This window comes from Hyla sarda, chromosome 1 (assembly GCF_029499605.1).
Source record: "Hyla sarda isolate aHylSar1 chromosome 1, aHylSar1.hap1, whole genome shotgun sequence".
NCBI classification, from domain to species: Eukaryota; Metazoa; Chordata; class Amphibia; order Anura; family Hylidae; genus Hyla; species Hyla sarda.
Genome location: NC_079189.1, coordinates 166785031 through 166804947, shown reverse-complemented (window position 1 = coordinate 166804947; position 19917 = coordinate 166785031). Strand labels below are relative to the sequence as shown.

The window sequence follows — 19917 nt, the reverse complement described above, 5'->3', positions numbered from 1 at the left end:
TTCAAAGTGCTTATTTCGGTAAATATGTACCTCTAAACCAATATGAATATCGGTATATACGATAAATTTTGAATTGTCGCAAATTATATAGGGGGGTGTTCACATGGTGTGACATACACCATGCGGTTATCGATTTATATATAATAATATCTCGGATTTTTTGATGTGTAGATAAAGTTTAAATTGCGTATTACGGTTAAATATGCACCCCTACATAAATATGAATATCGGTAGTATTGGTAGATTAGTCTTTGGACCATTTAAATTTGAATTTTACTTAAAATGTGAAAGCCGCATTGATTGCATCCTGGTGTGAACTCTCCTTGAACGATTAAATGTGATCATGATTCCCAATGCCATGTTTTGTAACCAACTGTTTTTAATTAAGATCCATGTGGTCATGTGACCAAACTCATGTGTATTTTAACCTGCATTTTTGAATGTGTGTCTATCTACGATTAAGCACCAGAGGGTGCGAAACGCGTCAGATTGTGTCCTGCCTAAGCGTGTGAATAAAGCCATTGACAAGTTTTACCTGCATTTTCTCGAGTGCCGGACGTTTTCTTTTCTGTGAGATATATATATATATATATATAAATATATATATATATATATATATATATATATATATATATATATATATATAAACAGCATGCGACACATGGACAATAGCACAACTTAATACAAAGAAAATGAGAGGACAATTGAGACTATACATATCTGTAATACATGATAGCAAACATATATACAATACAAAGCACATGAATGCAGACAAACGATGACAAGGCTTATTTGTGGCTTCATTTGAATATCCTCCTACTGATGCAATGACCTCTAGATAGTTGGGCAGCAAAGAGCACGGTCACTGATAGAGTGAGGACCCTAATGTAAGGGCTCCTCCACAAAAGAAAAGACTTAACAAATGGCCCCCTGAAGAAATGACCTGATAATAATCGCTCCTTTAATACAGATAACTCCGGACCACAATTATCCAACCACCAGGATCCTATATGGCCCTCCAAATTTTTATAGATAAGATATTCTGATAATAATACCACCTAGGTGAAAAAGCAACCTCTATGATGTCCACCACAGTCTGTCCAAAAGATGTCCAGCCATTATCCATGTATAATTACCCCATATCAGAATGCCATTAGCATGATACGTCCGTCTGCGGCTGACGATCCACGTCGCAGATTTTTCCCTACTCTATTTACTGTTTTACTTTTTACCCTTCTCCTTCTTTACTCCACCCCTCGTCCTTTATCTCTTTTTTCCCCCTTTTCCTTTTTCTAAATGCTCACCATTATCACTATATATTTGTCATTTATTTATATATTTATTCATAATTTTATTTTCACCAATTTTTACTACCATACCATTATTACTACCATCATAACACTACCATCAGTATCACCACTCCCACTGTGCCCCAGCTTATCCCTGTAGAGAGCATTGAGGACTGTTTCCTTTTTACAGTTCTTGTTTGTTTCAATTATAGCACCTTGGGTATTGTGTGCTTACACGTAACCTCTGCTCCCTACCCGCTGGTCTATCTTTCGAGCTGAACAAACCTCTGTACACAGGCACTGAACTGGGACCAGGGTATTTAGGTAGTGTAAAATGTAAAACATGTGATGTTAACCTGTCCTACTGCTAAAGTGAAGTATTGGAGGATGCCTTTTTTAATTTTAGAGGTGGAACCAGAGAAAGCAGATTATAAAGCTATCTCACCAGATATTACGACAGATGACAACCACAATGCTTTATGCAGCAAGGATATATCTTACCAATAGGACATTTCCACTAAATATGAGTCTTTGTACCTGATGCGGAGGAGCATACATGGTGATCTTGTGAAACAGTAATTCAGAGTAGACAGTTTCTATCACATTTGAGATCCCTGGTTGAGTGCCTAACCTGCCCTTGTGTTGACACCTGCTCAAGCTATTTAGGTGTGTGAATGAGGTGTGTTTGTTTTTTGACTTTTGGAGGCATTGATTACTATTGACCTATGTTTTACTTAGCAAATTACTATTTGTATTACTATTGGATGTCTTTGTAGTTTGATGGGAAATATTCTCTCTTATTGTCTTATTTGTCAAGTGCTTGCTGTTTTTTTATGCTTTACCTTCGAGGCTATGTCCACACAGTGTCAAAAACGCTTTTTAAAGCTTTTATCAGACATGGTGTGAATTACATATACAATAAGAAATAAAAAAAAATGTTAAATTACTGAGCAGGACCACAGCAGGGAATTCTTTATTTCCTTACCAAATACTTTAATTGTTATATTGCTAAGTAAATAGAGTTGTTGTGCAATTGTAGCTGTGGATAAACATGAATTTGTGTTATATCTTACAAAAAATATAATCTTTCCTTGTAGTATGGACTACATATTAAACACAAATAGCATTTCATGGTCATAGGTAAAGGCTTTTTGTTTATTTATTTTTATTTAAATTTCTTTTTCTTATTTAAATGCAGGGATTTTGGCACAGATTTTTAGTAGCTGAAAGAAAATTATCTTGCAAAGTTCTTAATTGTCTAGTTGTATTCACACTATAGTCAATGAAAAGAAAAAAAAAAACATTCATCCATAAATTTTATGGTGAGTTCTTGAATTACGGTATCTCTTAAGTGTTAAACGCTACTATTTGCATTACATGAGAGCTAAATGGTATGGAATTATAAGGACTTTCACTGACTATAGAATCATTCTGCTTGCATTGAAGAGCGCTATGCCATGATTTAGAAAAAACATAATGTACTGTTAATCACACTTAATTTAAATAGGAAATTTGCCAATTCAAAAAGGCATTTATATGATTTGCAATGTGACTCTATGGAAGTGCAGCAACTATAAAATCTGTTATTACTAGATGCAAGTTAGAAAACATTTACATACTCATGTCACATGTCAGGAGAAAAAGCTTCAGTTCAAGGCAACCAAACAGCTGTGTATACATATTCTTGTAAAGGATTAGAAAATGGGATGCCTTTCTTTTTCCTTAAAGGGGTACTCCGTTGGAAACATCTTATTCCCTAATCAAAGGATCCACCACAATCTCCGGGCCGGCAGCGGCGGCATCCAGAACACGGAAGCTTCCAGCTTCCGCATTATTGACGTCACACCACGCCCCCTTCATTCATGTCTATGGGAGGAGGCATGACTAGCCGTCACGCCTCGTCCCATAGAAGTGCATCGCCAGTCATTGGGCACGAAGCGGAGTTGGCTCAGTGCACCGAATGACAGGGGTGCTGCTGTGGAGATTGCGAGGGTCCCCAGCGGAGGGACCCCCGCGATCTAACATCTTATCCTTTGGATAGGGGATAAGATGTTTCCAAGGGAGAATCCCTTTAAAGAGTGCCATTCTACTCCACCAGTTGTGTCTAATGCTGCAGCTCTGCCCATTCACTTAGACAAGGGTGAATTGCAATATAAGAACATGGACACAATCTGCGGACTAGAGTCTGCTAAACTAAACTAATTTAAAAATAAATAAATGAATACTTTTTGCTTTATTAAAAAGAAATCTGGACAACCTCAACAATCCAATCTAATAATCTTTAACAATCAAAATTAAGGCTCACATCTGATACACAGATACATACCCTTTGTAGCACAGAGATATCATCAGTCAACTGTGAAATCTTTACATTAGACAGCTTTTTGGCACTCTCTACCTAAAATAAAAAATACATATGTATATAAGCAACAAAAAAATAGATAAATGAATATTACACAGGGAAAGTCATTATTATTACACTTAATTTAATGGAATGTGGCAGGATGCCAAACAAAAATTCAAGTACGGTAGATAACGGCTTTTATGTAAGCTTCATGTCTCTGATGTGGGGTCTTCCCCGGATACTCACAGAACCGACCTGAAATAATCTGGACTTTACAACATCTTTACAGCCAGATCTATGTTATCATATTGTAACCTTGTCTTTTTAATATGTAATGTAATGAATAATGTTTATTATTCTATGTACTTTTATGTTCTTATTCTCAAATATCTGTTTTAAAGAAAAATTCTTTAATAAAAAAACCTTTATAAAAAAAAAAAAATAATTCAAGTAGACCTGCCAGTATGATCAGGGTGATATTGGACTGGCAATAAGTTTGCCGCCTTAAGTTCTTGTTTAATAGTAATAAGATGTTAGGCTTCTTTCACACTACATAATTACTCCGTTTTAAAGATCCGTACGAAGTTTCATCTGAAAATCAGCTGTAAAACGGCAGTTGCAAAATCCTATACGGCCGTTAGAAAATCACATTATATGGGATTCTATGGGATTTTTCTAATAGCCGTTTTAACCCGTTATTGCCAGTTATAAATAACGGCCATTATTTTGTGACGGAAGATAGTAACGGGAGAAATAGTGCATGCATTATTTCTGCCGGTTCTATCTTCCGTCACAAAATAACGGCCGTTATTGATAACGGGCAATAACTGGTTAAAACGGCTATTAGAAAATCCCATTATAGTCTATGGGATTTTTCTAACGGCCGTATAGGATTTTGTAACTGCCGTTTTACAGCTGATTTTCAGACGGAACTTCGTACGGATCTTTAAAACGGAGTAATTTTGTAATGTGAAAGGGGCCTTAGGAGGGATACAGCATATAGACAGTCCTCCATCCAAGCTGGCATGATGTGGCGCAAAAGAGAAGAACATGGGGACCTCACACCTTCATTTTGGTGCCCCATAGTATACTGCTATGGTGTATATACTGAATAGGCCCAGCAAAGCATTATATAAACTGTTATTATATAGTGTTGTTAGTTCACTCACAATATAGCAACAAGACAGCAGTGTGTAAATCAGGCTTAATAGGCTTCAATGTATTGTACAACAGTTGCCCCTGCAATAAAATCATTATTTTTATATTTTCTCTAAGAAGCAGCTTACATATCTCTAAAGTCCATTTTGTTGTTTAATAGAATTATTTAAGAACAATTTATTTAATGGCTGTGTACAAGGAAATATTTTTTTCAAGCTTAAGCCCAGATAAAAGGATTAAAAAGGATTATATAATTAATAAAATAAGACAAAAAGAAACAATAAACAAATGAAGGCACTATGTAAACCGAACAGAAAATGGTTTATGTTTCTTGGCAGGAAAATGGACTTTATATACACTTTGGAAAGCTTTTAGGTATGCTAGGTATACTTGTAAGTTATATATACAGATGTATAGACCTTACAAAACGTGTATACACATGTATTAGATGAAACCACCTCAACCCTTCAATTCCCTGGTTGAACTTGATGGACATATGTCTTTTTTCGACCGTACTAACTATACTAACTATTTGCTGCATGGAGGAGTTATTTTCATATTTAGCAGAAGTGTCTGCAAGATGGGTGGTCTTCTGAAACTGCCAAAGTATTACCCAGCCTGCAGACTTGGCTAAGTGAAATGCTTGACCACTGAAAGCAGGGAAATAAAGATTTATAGAAAAGGGGAAAAGTTCTATTTTCAGACTTCATAAAATACACACCATAATAAACACACTAGCTGGGAATTGGGTCTACTTCCAGTTACTATATAAAAGAAGTTATAGATCTAATAATATACATTTGGGCTACTTAACCGCATCTTCGGAGAAAACAAGAGATGTCAATAGGTACCGAGAATATTCCTTGGCTGGCTAGACTATCCTAATGAAAAACTAAAGGGGTATTCTAGTAATAAAATAAATAAATAAATAATTATATATATATATATATATATATATATATATATGTATGTGTGTATGTATATATCACACTGGGGCAAGAATAAAGAAGTAGTGATACTTACCTACCACAGTTCCCTGCAGTCCCTTCCAGTCCCACGAGGTTTGTCTCTTCTTCAAGCTTTTGAGACGAGAGGTTGGATCAGGACTTGTCCACTCAACCAATTACACGCCAGGATGGTGTGGTACTGCAGCTGAGCTCAACCACGTCATTAATATTGAGCTGCAATACTAACTTCAACCCATGGACAGGTGTACTGCAGTTTCTTGAAAATAGCAGCCATGTTTTTCTTGTGCTGAACAGACTCCTTTCACATCAGATCCCCCCTGCATGACCTTATAACCCTCCAACTGTTCACTGGATATTTAAGTGTACGGTACATGTACTTTAATGCACACTATTACCTAAATGGTTTTGTCTTCTAAGCACATAACTGAATTCATAAATAAACCTAGCATTAGAGAATCAGCATTTTTTATTACTCTAGATAGTAGGATTCCTCTCCTCTTAGAAAAATTGCATTTTTAATATTTGCACTTATAGTCCAAAACAATACATAAATATTGAATGAAATAAAATGTGCTAACCAGCTTAATATCATTTCACTTTTTAAGTGCTGATTGTGGACAATTTACAGCCGATGGCATCTGCACTTTGGTGTCTCATGGCAGCACTACAAGAAAATGGACTCATCTTAAAAATATTTGTCCTGCGCAACACACAAAATGAACTTTTCTCATCCCTGCCAGACTTTTCTTTTGCAATGTTCTGTAGCTTTAATATTTAATGAGATGGCTGCAGACATCAAAATCTGCACACACTCTCAAAGTTCCCCTCTCCAAGGGATTTGGGTAAATCTTTGTTTCATTCTGATTATAAGCTACATCGGTTACAACAATGCAGATGACCCTCTGAAAGCCAGGCTCACGAATCACTCTATAGTATCTGGCCATTGTAGCACTGTATATTACTGTGAACGGTTAGTTTGTAGCATGACAATATGTGTTTTACAGTTTATCCATATGGAACAAGAAGCTTCTTTAACATATGCTGCATTTAAAGCAAGCCTTATAGTACAAAGTATTTATAAACTATATATACTGTAGGTCAGACAATCACTTGCATAGTGCATAGATCCAGTGCTGTTCTCCACTTCGTTGTTGTATACTGTAGGTCAAGTAGTGTGAATGATAGACTGTTATGCTATTTCCCCAGCTGTCCTTTAACATAAGTATACAGTTCTGCTTGAGAAGACATATCTTTCTCTTTCCTAGACGCCAAGCACAGTACTATGTAAATGTAGAATATCATTGAAGACTGAGAGCTTGCACTCACCGCTCCTGAAGGCTTTATCTGGCGGACGATCCGTTCCGGCAGGGAGACTCCATTAATGCGGGGTGCTCAGAGGCTAACAGCCGTTTTCGCACAGTAGGTGTGTGCTTCTTCCGGCCTCAGAGGCCGGAAGAAGCACACACCTACTGTGCGAAAACGGCTGTTAGCCTCTGAGCACCCCGCATCAATGGAGTCTCCCTGCCGGAACGGATCGTCCACCAGATAAAGCCTTCAGGAGCGGTGAGTGCAAGCTCTCATTCTTCTATGATATTTTATATCTTTGCTATTGCTTTTGTAGCTGAGCACCCCGCTGTAGCCATCATTCCAGTTACCGGCTGGCTTTTCTGTTCATATGGTGATTAGCATACGTGGATATTGGATTCATTTTACAGTCTGACTGTGCTGTCTGAATTTCTCTTTATTATTTTCTATGTAAATGTAGATTTGCAAAAATTATCAAGAAAAAAAAAATAACACAAAAGGCATATGTATATAAAATGTGACATCATAAATGAATGATAGATAGAAGAAGGTGAACAGTTAAGATCCACATTGAATGTAAGAATAAGAATGCTTTATCTCATTGACTTCAGGTGTCAGTGCAAAGCCTGATGGACCATTTCAGTCAATGGCAAATTATGTCAAGTATAGCCTGTTCTACCATTGTAGTTTATGGAGGAATTTATCATCTGCAATGTTGGATAAATCTGCGCAATTTTTCAGCCAATCAACACATGTTGATCCATGACACGTTGTTGTAATTATTATATTTCCCATGTATTCTCTGCCCACTTACTTGGTACCTTACGTGCACTTTGCTTTTTGATTGTACAGGTCTTTTTCTGAATCGTGGTTCTTTTTCTGAATAGTGGTTTACATTGGATTATTATTTCAGCCTGTCTCTTGAATGTGTTTCTGAGGGGATTATTTTTTTGGTGTCATTCACTTATTCATACATTTGTATTGTATTAAGGATTTTCAATAAAAATTTCTATTTTGTGTAATACTTGTTGTGGTGTTTCAATTCAGGGTTATTTATACATTTATAGACACTACACATAATTGTGTTGGTCTGGTTTGTGTTTTGCAATGTTTGATAAATTAGAAAAAAAATTTCAACGCAATTTTCAGTCTTGATGATTTTGATGCCACTCCTTGAGTGGAGTAGAGTTACAAAAAAGTTCTGCAACTTAAAAAAAAAAATGTTAAAAACTCCCAATACTTAAACCACACCTCTTTTATATCAAAGTCGTTTCCCCTTTGTCCGAAAAGATGCCCAAATTTTTTTTTTAGCAAATTGATGGTTGCAATTTTTTTTTAGGCCGGTAAAACTGACATACAAACCTTGATGAAGTCATTATTTGGTTTCCTTTTAATGTTGTTAGAACAGTCCTCGTCAAACTAAATTACTATAGATACTGCATAAAACTAAATTATATTGCTACTTATGCATGCCATCATATGCTGCAGGGTTGAATAGTGAGTGAGCCCTCAATTTTGCCCCTAATGGGATGAACAATGGATTTTTCTATCTCATCAAACATGAAAGGTAATAGATTCTAGATGTGATGCGGAGAATAATTAACAAACAAGGAGAAGCCATGCAGCCTATATGATAATAGGATGAAAACCGGTGTCACTCAGAATACACAAGCTATACCTCTTTTACTGTTCACTGAAAGCATATTAAGTCAGCACTACAAGTCAGACAATGGTTAACATTGACATCTATACCTCTTTCCGTGTTCTCGCTGCAGCTTCTTGAATTATCTTAGCAACAGCCTGTTTCATAGTTTGTATTTCTTCCTCCCTTTGCTTTTCTCTTAAGAGTGCCTGCAAATGATAAAATAAAAGCTTACCACTGTCCCCACAAAATTAAAGAGTGACTAATTTTTTCATAACAATGTACTTACAGAAAAATACAATGAATATTGTACAGAGCTGCAGGGCGTGCAGGTAAGTAACATTTTCTCCATGCTAAAAAGTAAAAACATATTGGAAACCTCTAATAGTAATAAAAAGTTCTTGTCTACATGTTGCATAAGGATCTTAACCTGTTCAGGACGTGGGGCGTATGCATACGCCCTGCATCCCTAGTCCTTAAGGACGTAGGGCGTATGCATACGTCTGTGGGAATTCCGGTCCCCGCCGCTAGCCGGTTGGGGACCGGACCGGGATGCCTGCTGGAATCATTCAGCAGGCATCCCGGCACATCGCCGAGGGGGGTCCTGAGACCCCCCCATGTCAGCGATCGCAGAAAATCGCATGTCAATTCAGACATGCGATTTTCTGCTATTCCGGGCTGATCGGGTCTCTGGTGACCCGATCACCCGGAAAATAGGGATGATCGGAGCTGTCAGTGACAGCCCCGATCATCCTGAGGGATAGGAGCGAGGTCGCAGTGCTGCGATCTCCTCCTATCCCCTGCCATTGATCAGAACTGAATTCTGACCAATGGCAGCGCAGGACAGTGCGTTCTGGATGTCGGGCATAACGGGGGAAGAAGATGGAGGCCTTTACCTGAGGACCAGATGCGATGGGGCCCAGCGATCATCAGAGACATCAGCGGAGATCACGGCGCAGGTAGGGAAACGACGCTGGGGGGGAAGGAAGGGGGCAGTAAGCGATATTTACTGTTGCCCTTCCTAGTGGGTGCCAAACTGCAACTCCCAGCATGCCCAGACAGCCAAAGGCTATCTGGGCATGCTGGGAGTTGTAGTTTTGCAACATCTGGAGGGTCACAGTCTGGAGACCACTGTTCCTGTGGTGCCCAAACGGTAGACCTCCAGATGTTGCCAAACTACAACTCTCAGCATGCCTAGACTGCCCAGTTATGCTGGGAGTTGTAGTTCTGTAACATCTGTCACTTCAGATTTTGCAATTTTCATGAAATTTTGAAAATTGCTGCTCTACTTTGAAGCCCTCAAATTTTTTCAAAAAGTTAAAATATGTCCATTTTATGATGCCAACATAAAGTAGACATATTGTATTTGTGAATAAAAATAAAATGTATTTGGAATATCCATTTTCCTTACAAGCAGAGAGCTTCAGAGTTAGAAAAATGCAAAATTTTCAAAATTTTCATGAAATTTGGGGATTTTTCACCAAAAAAGGATGCAAGTAACGACGAAAATTTACCACCAAAATAAAGTAAAATATGTCACGAAAAAACTATCTCAGAATCAGAATATTCAGTAAAAGCGTTTTAGAGTAAAGTGATGGTGGTCAGAATTGCGAAAAAGGGCTTAGTCCTTAAGGTGAAAAAGGGCTGCGTCCTTAAGGGGTTAAAGTGGCTGCTTTATTTTTTCCTATCACTATAGGGGATGGGTACAACAATCTGCACTGTGGAAATAATGGAAACTCACAGATTTTATTGTGTGCCCTGTAATAGTGAATATTGTATGCATTGCATACATCATGGGGTCTCATCACTAAAATAACCTTATCATTCTCTTAGCTTTAGAATTACTAACTTAAAAAAAAAAAAAAGGTTTCTCATCAGAGGGAATTTACCATATTTCTCTCGACATTGTAAACCAGAATCTAGACATGTGCCCTAAGTAAGCACTTTATTACAACTACTAAAATATCGTGAGTGGGAAACAGTGTGAAATAAGGGACAAGGTGGCTATTTCACACATTTAAAGTAACATATTAATATAACTATATAGCCGGCAATAAACTCCCCACAGCTTACAATTTCTGACCTTCCTTGAACAAGGTTTCATTTACTATTGGGTTAGAGCCAAAATTCTGGTGTTCTACAGTAGACTTGGTAGCAATTACGTAAATTGGAGTGACACTACCATCAGATCCCATGCTAGGAAAAACATTCATTATTTCATTAACGCCCGGGTGTCAGCAGGCATCACCTAATGCTAAAACTAAGTGACATAATGTCTATATGAAATAGATAAACAGGTCCTGCAATTACACATAGCATTTCTAAATATGCTTCATCATGGTCTGTTTAACTCGTATCTCCTTAGCTATGACAGGCTTTTAGAAGCAGTGATCCATTAGCCTATACTGAAAACCCTATGAATGGGCAGATTAAAGTGGACAGAAATTCGACTACTTAAAGGGGTTATCCAGGAAAAAACTTTTTTTTTTTATATATATATCAACTAGCTCCAGAAAGTTAAACAGATTTGTAAATTACTTCTATTAAAAAATCTTTATCCTTTCAGTACTTATGAGCTTCTGAAGTTAAGGTTGTTCTTTTCTGTCTAAATGCTCTATGATGACACGTGTCTCGGGAACCACCCAGTTTAGAAGAGTTTTGCTATGGGGATTTTCTACTAAACTGGGCGGTTCCCGAGACACGTTTCATCAGAGAGCACTTAGACAGAAAAAAAAAACTTAACTTCAGAAGCTCATAAGTACTGAAAGGATTAAGATTTTTTAATAGAAGTAATTTACAAATCTGTTCAACTTTCTGGAGCCAGTTGATACATAAAAAAAAAGTTTTTCCCTGGATAACCCCTTTAAGCAAAGAAATCTGCAAATGTAATACTATTTGCATATCAACATATACATACACGCACAAAGATAATCTATCTATCCATCCAGCAGTATGGGAAAATGATTATTTAATAATAGTCTATGCTGCACTATAAAAGCAAAAAACAAAGTAAAAGCTCTTTTTAGTTGATGTGCCATGCATCTTGTTTTTTGCCAACTTCACACCCATTTCCCCTCTGATACGGTTGCAGCTGTAGTCTGTCTTCCTGAGATAGCTTTCTCCCTGTAAGCTCTTACACACAGGAGATCACTGGGAGGCTGCACTACAAAGGATACCCTACACAATCTGCACACAGCAAAGGCAAGCAGAGAGGGCATGTGTATATAGGTGATCAGTGTATGGTCTCCGCAACTATCACTGCTTTCCTTACCTCTATATAATACACTTTTTTACAGACTCTTGATATCCCATTTCATTCCTGAGATATGAGGGTTTATAGTTTGACAATTTAGGGGGATCAGTCAGATGGGCGTGTACATAATTTTAATAATAAGAGTGAATATCAGGTGATGGGTGGCATCATACAGTCAGGGGGGAAGGATATTTTACATTGAGGGGCATGTATGCCTAATGCATACTCCCTAAATGTCTAATCCAGCCTATCACCTGATATTCATATCCATTATTAAAATTAAAGAGAAACTGACAGCTGTTCACCCACACTAAACTCAATATACTGGGTCATAGTGTGAGTGAACAGCTTTAAAAAGAGTTGTCACGTATTTTAAACGGTGTATTAGTTGCAGAGCTATTGCCATTTATTTGTTCATTGCTATAGCGCCGCTGTCAGAGGATCAGTGGGAGGTAAGTTAACCCCTTCATGACCCAGCCCATTTTCACCTTCAGGACCTGGGCATTTTTTGAAAATCTGACCACTGTCACTTTAAACATTAATAACTCTGGAATGCTTTTACTTAGCATTCTGATTCCGAGATTGTTTTTTTGTGACATATTCTACTTTATGTTATTGGTAAAATTTCACTGATATTTGCATCCTTTCTTGGTAAAAAAATCTAAAAATTTCATGAAAATTTAGAAAATTTTGCATTTTTCTAACTTTGAAAGTCTCTGCTTGAAAGGAAAATGGATATTCCAAATAAATTACATATTGATTCACATATACGCTATGTCTACTTTATGTTTGCATAAAAAAATTGACAAGTTTTTACTTTTGGAAGACACCAGAGGGCTTCAAAGTTCCGCAGCAATTTTCCAATTTTTCTCAAGATTTTCAAAATCGTAATTTTTCAGGGCCCAGTTCAGGTTGGAAGTGGATTTGAAGGGTCTTCATATTAGAAATAGCCCATAAATGACCCCATTATAAAACCTGCACCCCCCAAAGTATTCAAAATGACATTCAGTAAGTGTTTTAACCCTTTAGGTGTTTCACAGGAATAGCAGCAAAGTGAAGGAGAAAATTCAAAATCTTCATTTTTTACACTCGCATTTTCTTGTAGGCCCAATTTTTGAATTTTTACAAGGGGTAAAAGGAGAGAAATCACCCTAAAATTTGTAACCCAATTTCTCTTGAGTAAGGAAATACCTCATATGCGTATGTAAAGTGTTCGGCGGGCGCAGTAGAGGGCTCAAAAGGGAAGGAGCGACAATGGGATTTTGGAGAGTGAGTTTTTCTGAAAGGGTTTTTGGGGGGCATGTCACATTTAGGAAGCCCCTATGGTGCCAGAACAGTGGACCCCCCCCCCCACATGTGACCCCATTTTGGAAACTTTACCCCTCATGGAATTTAATAAGGGGTGCAGTGAGCATTTAAACCCCACTGGCGTTTGACAGATATTTGAAACAGTGGACTGTGCAAATCAAAAATTTTATTTTTCATTTTCACAGACCACTGTTCCAAAAATCTGTCATACGCCAGTGGGGTGTAAATTCTCACTGCACCCCTTATTACATTCCGTGAGGGGTGTAGTTTCCAAAATGGGGTCACATATGGATATTTATTGTTTTGCGTTTGTCAGAACTGCTGTAACAATCAGCCACCCCTGTGCAAATCACCTCAAATGTACATGGTGCACTCTCCCTTCTGGGCCTTGTTGTGTGCCCCCAGAGCACTTTGCGCCCACATATGGGGTATCTCCGTACTTGGGAGAAATTGCATAACAAATTTAGAGGGTCTTTTTTTCCCTTTTACCTCTTGTGAAAATGAAAAGTATAGGGCAACACCAGCATGTCAAAAAATTAATTTTTTTACACTAACATGCTGGTGTAGACCCCAACTTCACCTTTTCATAAGGGGTTAAAGAAGAAAAAGCCCCCCAAAATTTGTAAGGCAATTTCTCCCGAGTACGGCGATACCCCATATGTGTCCCAAAACTGTTGCCCTGAAATACGACAGGGCTCCAAAGTGAGAGAGCGCCATGCGCATTTGAGGCCTGAATTAGGGATTTGCATAGGGGTGGACATTGGGAATCTTTGGCATAGAATACCCCTAACAGGGTGCCTCCAGCTGTTGCAAAACTCCCAGCATGCCTGGACAGTCAATGGCTGTCCGGCAATACTGGGAGTTATTATTTTGCAACAGGGGGGGAGGGGGGCTGTGTAGGGGTATGTGTATATGTAGTGTTTTTTACTTTTTATTTTAGGTTAGTGTCAGTGTAGTGTAGTGTTTTTAGGGTACAGTCACATGGGCAGAGGTTCACAGCAAGTTTGCCGCTGGAAGTTTGAGCTGCAGCGCAAAATTTGCGCCATCTCAAACTTGCAGCACTCACTGTAAACCTCCGCCCATGTGAGTGTACCCTGTACATTCACATTGGGGGGAGGGGGCAAACATCCAGCTGTTGCAAACTCCGAGCATGTCCTTTGGCTGTCCGTGCATGCTGGGAGTTGTAGTTTTGCAACAGCTGGAGGAACACTGGTTTGGAAACACTAAGTTAAGTAATAAACTTTCAAGTGTTTTGCAACCAAACTTAGTGTTTCCAAACCAGTGTGCCTCCAGCTGTTGCAAAACTACAACTCCCAGCATGCATGGTCTGTCAGTGCATGCTGGGAGTTATAGTTTTGCAACAATTGCAACAGCTGGAGGCACTGAGGTAGGAAACGGACAATGTTTCCCAACTAGTGTGCCTCCAGTTGTTGCAAAACTACAACTCCCAGCATGCCCAGACTGCCCAGGCATGCTGGAAGTTGTAGTTCGGCAATATCTGAAGGATCAGATATTGCCGAACTACAACTTCCAGCATGCTTGGGCAGTCTGGGAGTTGTAGTTTTGCAACATCTGGAGGTCCACAGTTTGGAGACCACTGTATAATGGTCTCCAATCTGTGCTCTTCCAGATGTTAGAGAACTACAACTCCCAGCATGCCTGGACAGACTGAGCATGCTGAGATTTGTAGTTTTGCAACATCTGGAAGAGCACAGATTGGAGACCATTATACAGTGGTCTCCAAACTGAGGACCTCCAGATGTTGCAAAACTACAACTCCCAGCATGCCCAGAAAGCCAAAGGCTGTCTGGGCATGCTGGGAGTTGCACTTTTGAAACTCCCAGAGGCAGCAGTGAGATCGCTTTACGGCGATCTCACTGCTGCCAATGAAGATGCCGCACTGCTCACCTCCGGGACGCAGCGCCGCCGGGACCACATGGAGGATGCCGCTAGCGCCGGGACCGCTCGGGACGCCGCATGGACGGGTAAGTGACGCCGGGGGACGGGACAGGGACACTTAGCAGAGCGGTGTGTGTCCCGATCCCCGTGATCGGGACTCACACACCGCGCTGCTAAGTATTCTGATAGCGAAACACTGCTATCAGCTAGTCAGATTTGACCAGCTGATAGCAGCGATCGCTGGGGGGGGGGGGGGGGAGATGAAACCCCCCGTGGTCGCATGGTAAGATGGCTGGCTATCAGTGATAGCCACCATCTTTCCGGGTGCTGCGGGATTCGCGAGTAGCGGTAAAAATGTTCATGACGTACCTGTATGTCATGGGTCGGGAAGGGGTTAAAGGGGTATTCCAGAATAATTTTTTATATATATATATATATATATATATATCTCAACTGGCTCCAGAATGTTAAACAGATTTGTAAATTACTTCTATTAGAAAATCTTAATCCTTCCAGTAGTTATCAGCTGCTGAAGTTGAGTTCCCCATAGCTAACCTCTAATGCTTCGGACAGTTCCTGAGACAAGCAGAGGTGTCAGCAGAGAGCACTGTTGTCAGAAAGAAAAGGACAACTCAACTTCAGCAGCTCATAACTACTGGAAGGATTAAGATTTCTTAATAGAAGTAATTTACAAATCTGTTTAACTTTCAGGAGCCAGTTGAGAATTATATATATATATATATATATATATATATATATATATATATATATATATATTCCCAAAATAAAGCAGCACTACTTATCCAGTCCAACCAAAAAATTGGTGCCAGCGTCCCAAAGGACTTGATCAGAGTCCATCCAAGATAAAAACCAGATACAGGCGCAGCACTCCAACAAAATAAGTGATTTAATATCTCATGTCAGCATTACAACGTTTCAGCTCCTCCTGGAGCCTTTTTCAAGCATGCTTGAAAAAGGCTCCAGGAGGAGCTGAAACGTTGTAATGCTGACATGAGATATTAAATCACTTATTTTGTTGGAGTGCTGCGCCTGTATCTGGTATATATATATATATATATATATATATATATATATATATATATATAAATATAAGAGTTTTTTCCTGGAATACCCCTTTAAGGTTTATTATGTTAGTTGTGGCAGCCTGGGCATAATGGCAGGATAAAATGTTTGCAGGCATTTTACTTTATTAATAATGCAATCTCATTTTTTGGGGGTTGGTCAGCAGCATTCTGTACATGGGGAGATATACAGAGGAAAGTAGAATGAAGCTGGGTAAGGAGTCTGAGATGTCAGAGATAGTTAACAATGTAATCCTGCAGTTTAAAGAAAGTCAGTAACACAGGACAGGCTGATCTACAGTCTACACATTTATGCATGTAATTTTCTGGATGTTACACATGACATAGATGCAGTAATGAAATGAACAAATGAGGCTGTGCTGGATTGAAACAGACAAGGTAGCATTATATGGAGGGGGGGGGGGGGGGGAGTTTATCTTTAAAGCGTTAGTGCCAATTGTAAAAACTTTTGATTAATTGTCCAGATATGTAAAAAGGTTAGATCGCACAGATCTCTTGCTGTGCTTGTGAGTAAAAGCAGGTTGAAGCGCGTGGAGCATGCACATCACGCTTCACTCTCCGGTTACAAATGACACAAACACAATAAGATGTCTGATTGCGGGGGGCCCACCGCTGGGACTGGGGATGTGACGTCATGCCATGCCCCCTCCATTCATGTCTATGGGAGGGGGCGTGGCGGCCATCACGCTCCCTCCCATAGACATGAATGGAGGGGGCGTGGTGTGACGTCACATCCCCAGTCATGGAAACCCGGAGGTTTCCAAAACTAGAGACGCAGCTCCCGCATAGAATGTGGGTGCTGCAGTGAGATCGCAGGGGGTCCCAGCGGCGGGCCCCCTGCGATCAGACATCTTATCCCTTATCTCTTGGATAGGGGATAAAATGTTTTTGCCCGGAATACCTCTTTAAAGAGACTGCAGTTCTCGTAAAGGAGTACAACTGATCTTATATTTACTGCCTATGCTGAGGGCAGGCCATCAATTTTGAAAAGGCCAGATAACCCATTTCACAAAACCGTTTGCATTATAGTACTGAGGTGAATTTGCGATTCTACAGGCTTCAGAACTGAAATCACCCAGCAATCCCTGCTCAATAGTGGGCTCTGGTGATATGAATTGGTGACTGTAGAAAAGTAAACTATATCACTGCATCATAGAAACTCAATTCAGCTTTTAAAAATGTGCCTGTCAAAAGTATATTGACTGTTTCTAGTAACCACCAGTAGAATATAACCAATAAGAGTCATATCTATGTATTTTAATAGAACATTTGATCAGTCGTGTTATATTTGAGCAATTTGGAATTTTACCAATGCATTTATTTACAGTGTTAAATCTGACAATTAGAGTTGAGAATAAACAATAACTGAATGTCTAGAATGAATGGCTTTACCTGATCTTTCTGTAGGTTGGCTTCTTCTATGATCTGTAAACTATCCCGCACTCTGGACACTGCTTCATACTTCTCCACTTTCAGCTCTGAATTTTTTGCCTGTAGCTCCCCAAGGTGCTTTTCTAATCGCGTTTTTTCTCCTTTTAACTGTTCTACATCTTGCATTGCTGCTTTCAGCCTTGATGAAGTAAAACACAATAATATGAGGGGAACCAGGTACAAAATTTCAGGCACACATTTCTATAGAATTAACTCACAGCCGAGGAACATGCTCTCTATCACCCAAGTGCAAGAAAAAGTGCAAATGTGTCACACAAAAACTTGCACAAGGATGCGGTCCATCACAAGCCCTTCTCTGAAAGGAGAGAGGCCACTCAATGAAACTGCCCGAGGGCACCTGCAGAGGATCAGGTTTAACTCGCAGCAACTGAAGTTGTAAGCTCACCTCTGACTGAAGCTTGGATAGCAGACAATAAAAACTACTAATGAACACAGTGAGGTCATCCCAAAAAGTGGAAGAGCTACAGTGTCTAAAAAGTTAGCCATTTGTGTGATATTTGTAGGTGGGGTCATGCAAAGAAAGCATATAGTGTGTCTGGACAAGTAAATACAATAAAGTATTGCATCATTTCTATGCTTCATGTTCATGCAAATAAAATAAAAAAATTAGGAAAACTGAGGTTGAAAAGCTGTTTCAGTGGGGGACATATATCATTATTTGTGTATGGTAGAAGCAGATTACCCCTTTTGCCGAATTCAAAATGATAAGCAGATGCGCTAAATTTATCAATCAAGCGCAATGAGTTTCAGAAATTGCGGGCAGATATAGTAATCTTCTCATACCTCCACTCTTTGAAAAATGAAATAGATGATTTCGAGCATCTTGCTACGTGCAGTCCAAGATGGCTTAGATTTGCGTTAAAAATATGGTCACCGCGCAGGATTTCTGCGGGTAAATGAAATGTGCGCAGTTAATAAATTCGTGTGTACTAAATATGTCACTCCAAGGTACACCGACACCTACACATCTGGAGGAAATGCTCCACCAGAATGTATTTTAAAAAAATAAAATAAAACAGCTTGCACAAAAATGTAAACACAAAACAGGGGTAAAATCTTTGGTACATGTCCCCCAGGAAGTATATAAGCAAAGATACTATGAAATGTTATTTTATTTTCCATCTATTCACTACAGGACTGAGCTCAATATGACTGATCCATAATGGTTATCAAATATTGCTTAAGGGACACAGGCATATGTACATCCCATATATACGTGTATACATAAACATATATATATATGTATATATCTTAGAGGGAAAAAATAATACTGCCACATAGTCACCATATAATACGACCACTCTTTTGCTAAATAATATTATACACAGACACCCTGTCCCTGTATAATGCTAATTGAAGCTTACAGTACACTATGCCTCGCTGCTTACTTAAAATCACTGCTTATTTGCATTTTATAAGTACACTTTGTCAAGATTGCACCTTTTTGTCTAGATGGTGGTGGCAACATCTGTATATCAAGCGACTCCCAGATGTCTTCTCTAATTGGAGTAGGTTACTTTCTTGTTTCATTACGGACTCAGAACACCATGACTTCTTACAACCAGAACTGTTCTCTAACATTTAATGCCAAGACATCTATGGCTCCTTACTTTTCCAGCACCTCCACACAAACTTCCCATCCCCCTCCATGAAAGGAGCAGGTCAGACTAGAGGCATCATTAAGTTTATAATCTGTCAGGTTTATGGCATATTTACAGCCCATGTTGTCCTAAGGACTAACTTTGAATACTACACTGTGTTTTTATTTGGCTGGCATTGTTTATTGGAGGCACTCGGCTGGCATTGTTTATATAGAAGACACTCATCTGGAGCTATTTATAAAAGGCACTTAGCTGGCATTGTGAATTGGTGCACCCTGCTGAAGTTTATGAGAAAACTTTACTAGCACTGTTTACGAGAGACACTATGCAAGCTTTTCTAGGAGGTCACACCACTGATGTTGTTTATGGGTGGGCCCTTCACTGGCATCATTTAATGGGGAACTATTATATATGGGGGCAACTTGGCAGGTGCTATTAGGGGGGGGAGAGATTGGGATAGTGTCTTTTATGGACAGGGCATTGCTGGTCTTGTTTATGAGGGGTGCTCTACAGGGAGAAGTCAGCTGGTATTGTTTATGAAAATGGGAACTAGGCTGGCATTGTTTACAGTGGCACTTTGACAAGTAGGGATAAA

The 19917-nt window shown here is 39.2% G+C and overlaps 1 protein-coding gene across 5 annotated transcripts in view; it reads right to left on the bottom strand.

Annotated features, from left to right (window-relative positions):
• Nucleotides 1-19917, bottom strand: part of SCLT1 (sodium channel and clathrin linker 1) — a 304861-nt gene that overhangs the window by 195300 nt on the left and 89644 nt on the right. For all 5 annotated transcript variants that reach the window (XR_008890865.1, XR_008890864.1, XM_056563484.1 and 2 more), the window contains 3 exons: nucleotides 17662-17839; nucleotides 8817-8915; nucleotides 3616-3687 (listed from right to left, as the gene is read on the bottom strand). Coding sequence is in view for 3 of the 5 variants with exons in the window: in XM_056563484.1 (XP_056419459.1) it covers nucleotides 3616-3687; nucleotides 8817-8915; nucleotides 17662-17839 (349 nt within the window). In the remaining 2 variants the exon portion in view is untranslated. The remainder of the gene's footprint in view (nucleotides 1-3615; nucleotides 3688-8816; nucleotides 8916-17661; nucleotides 17840-19917) is intronic.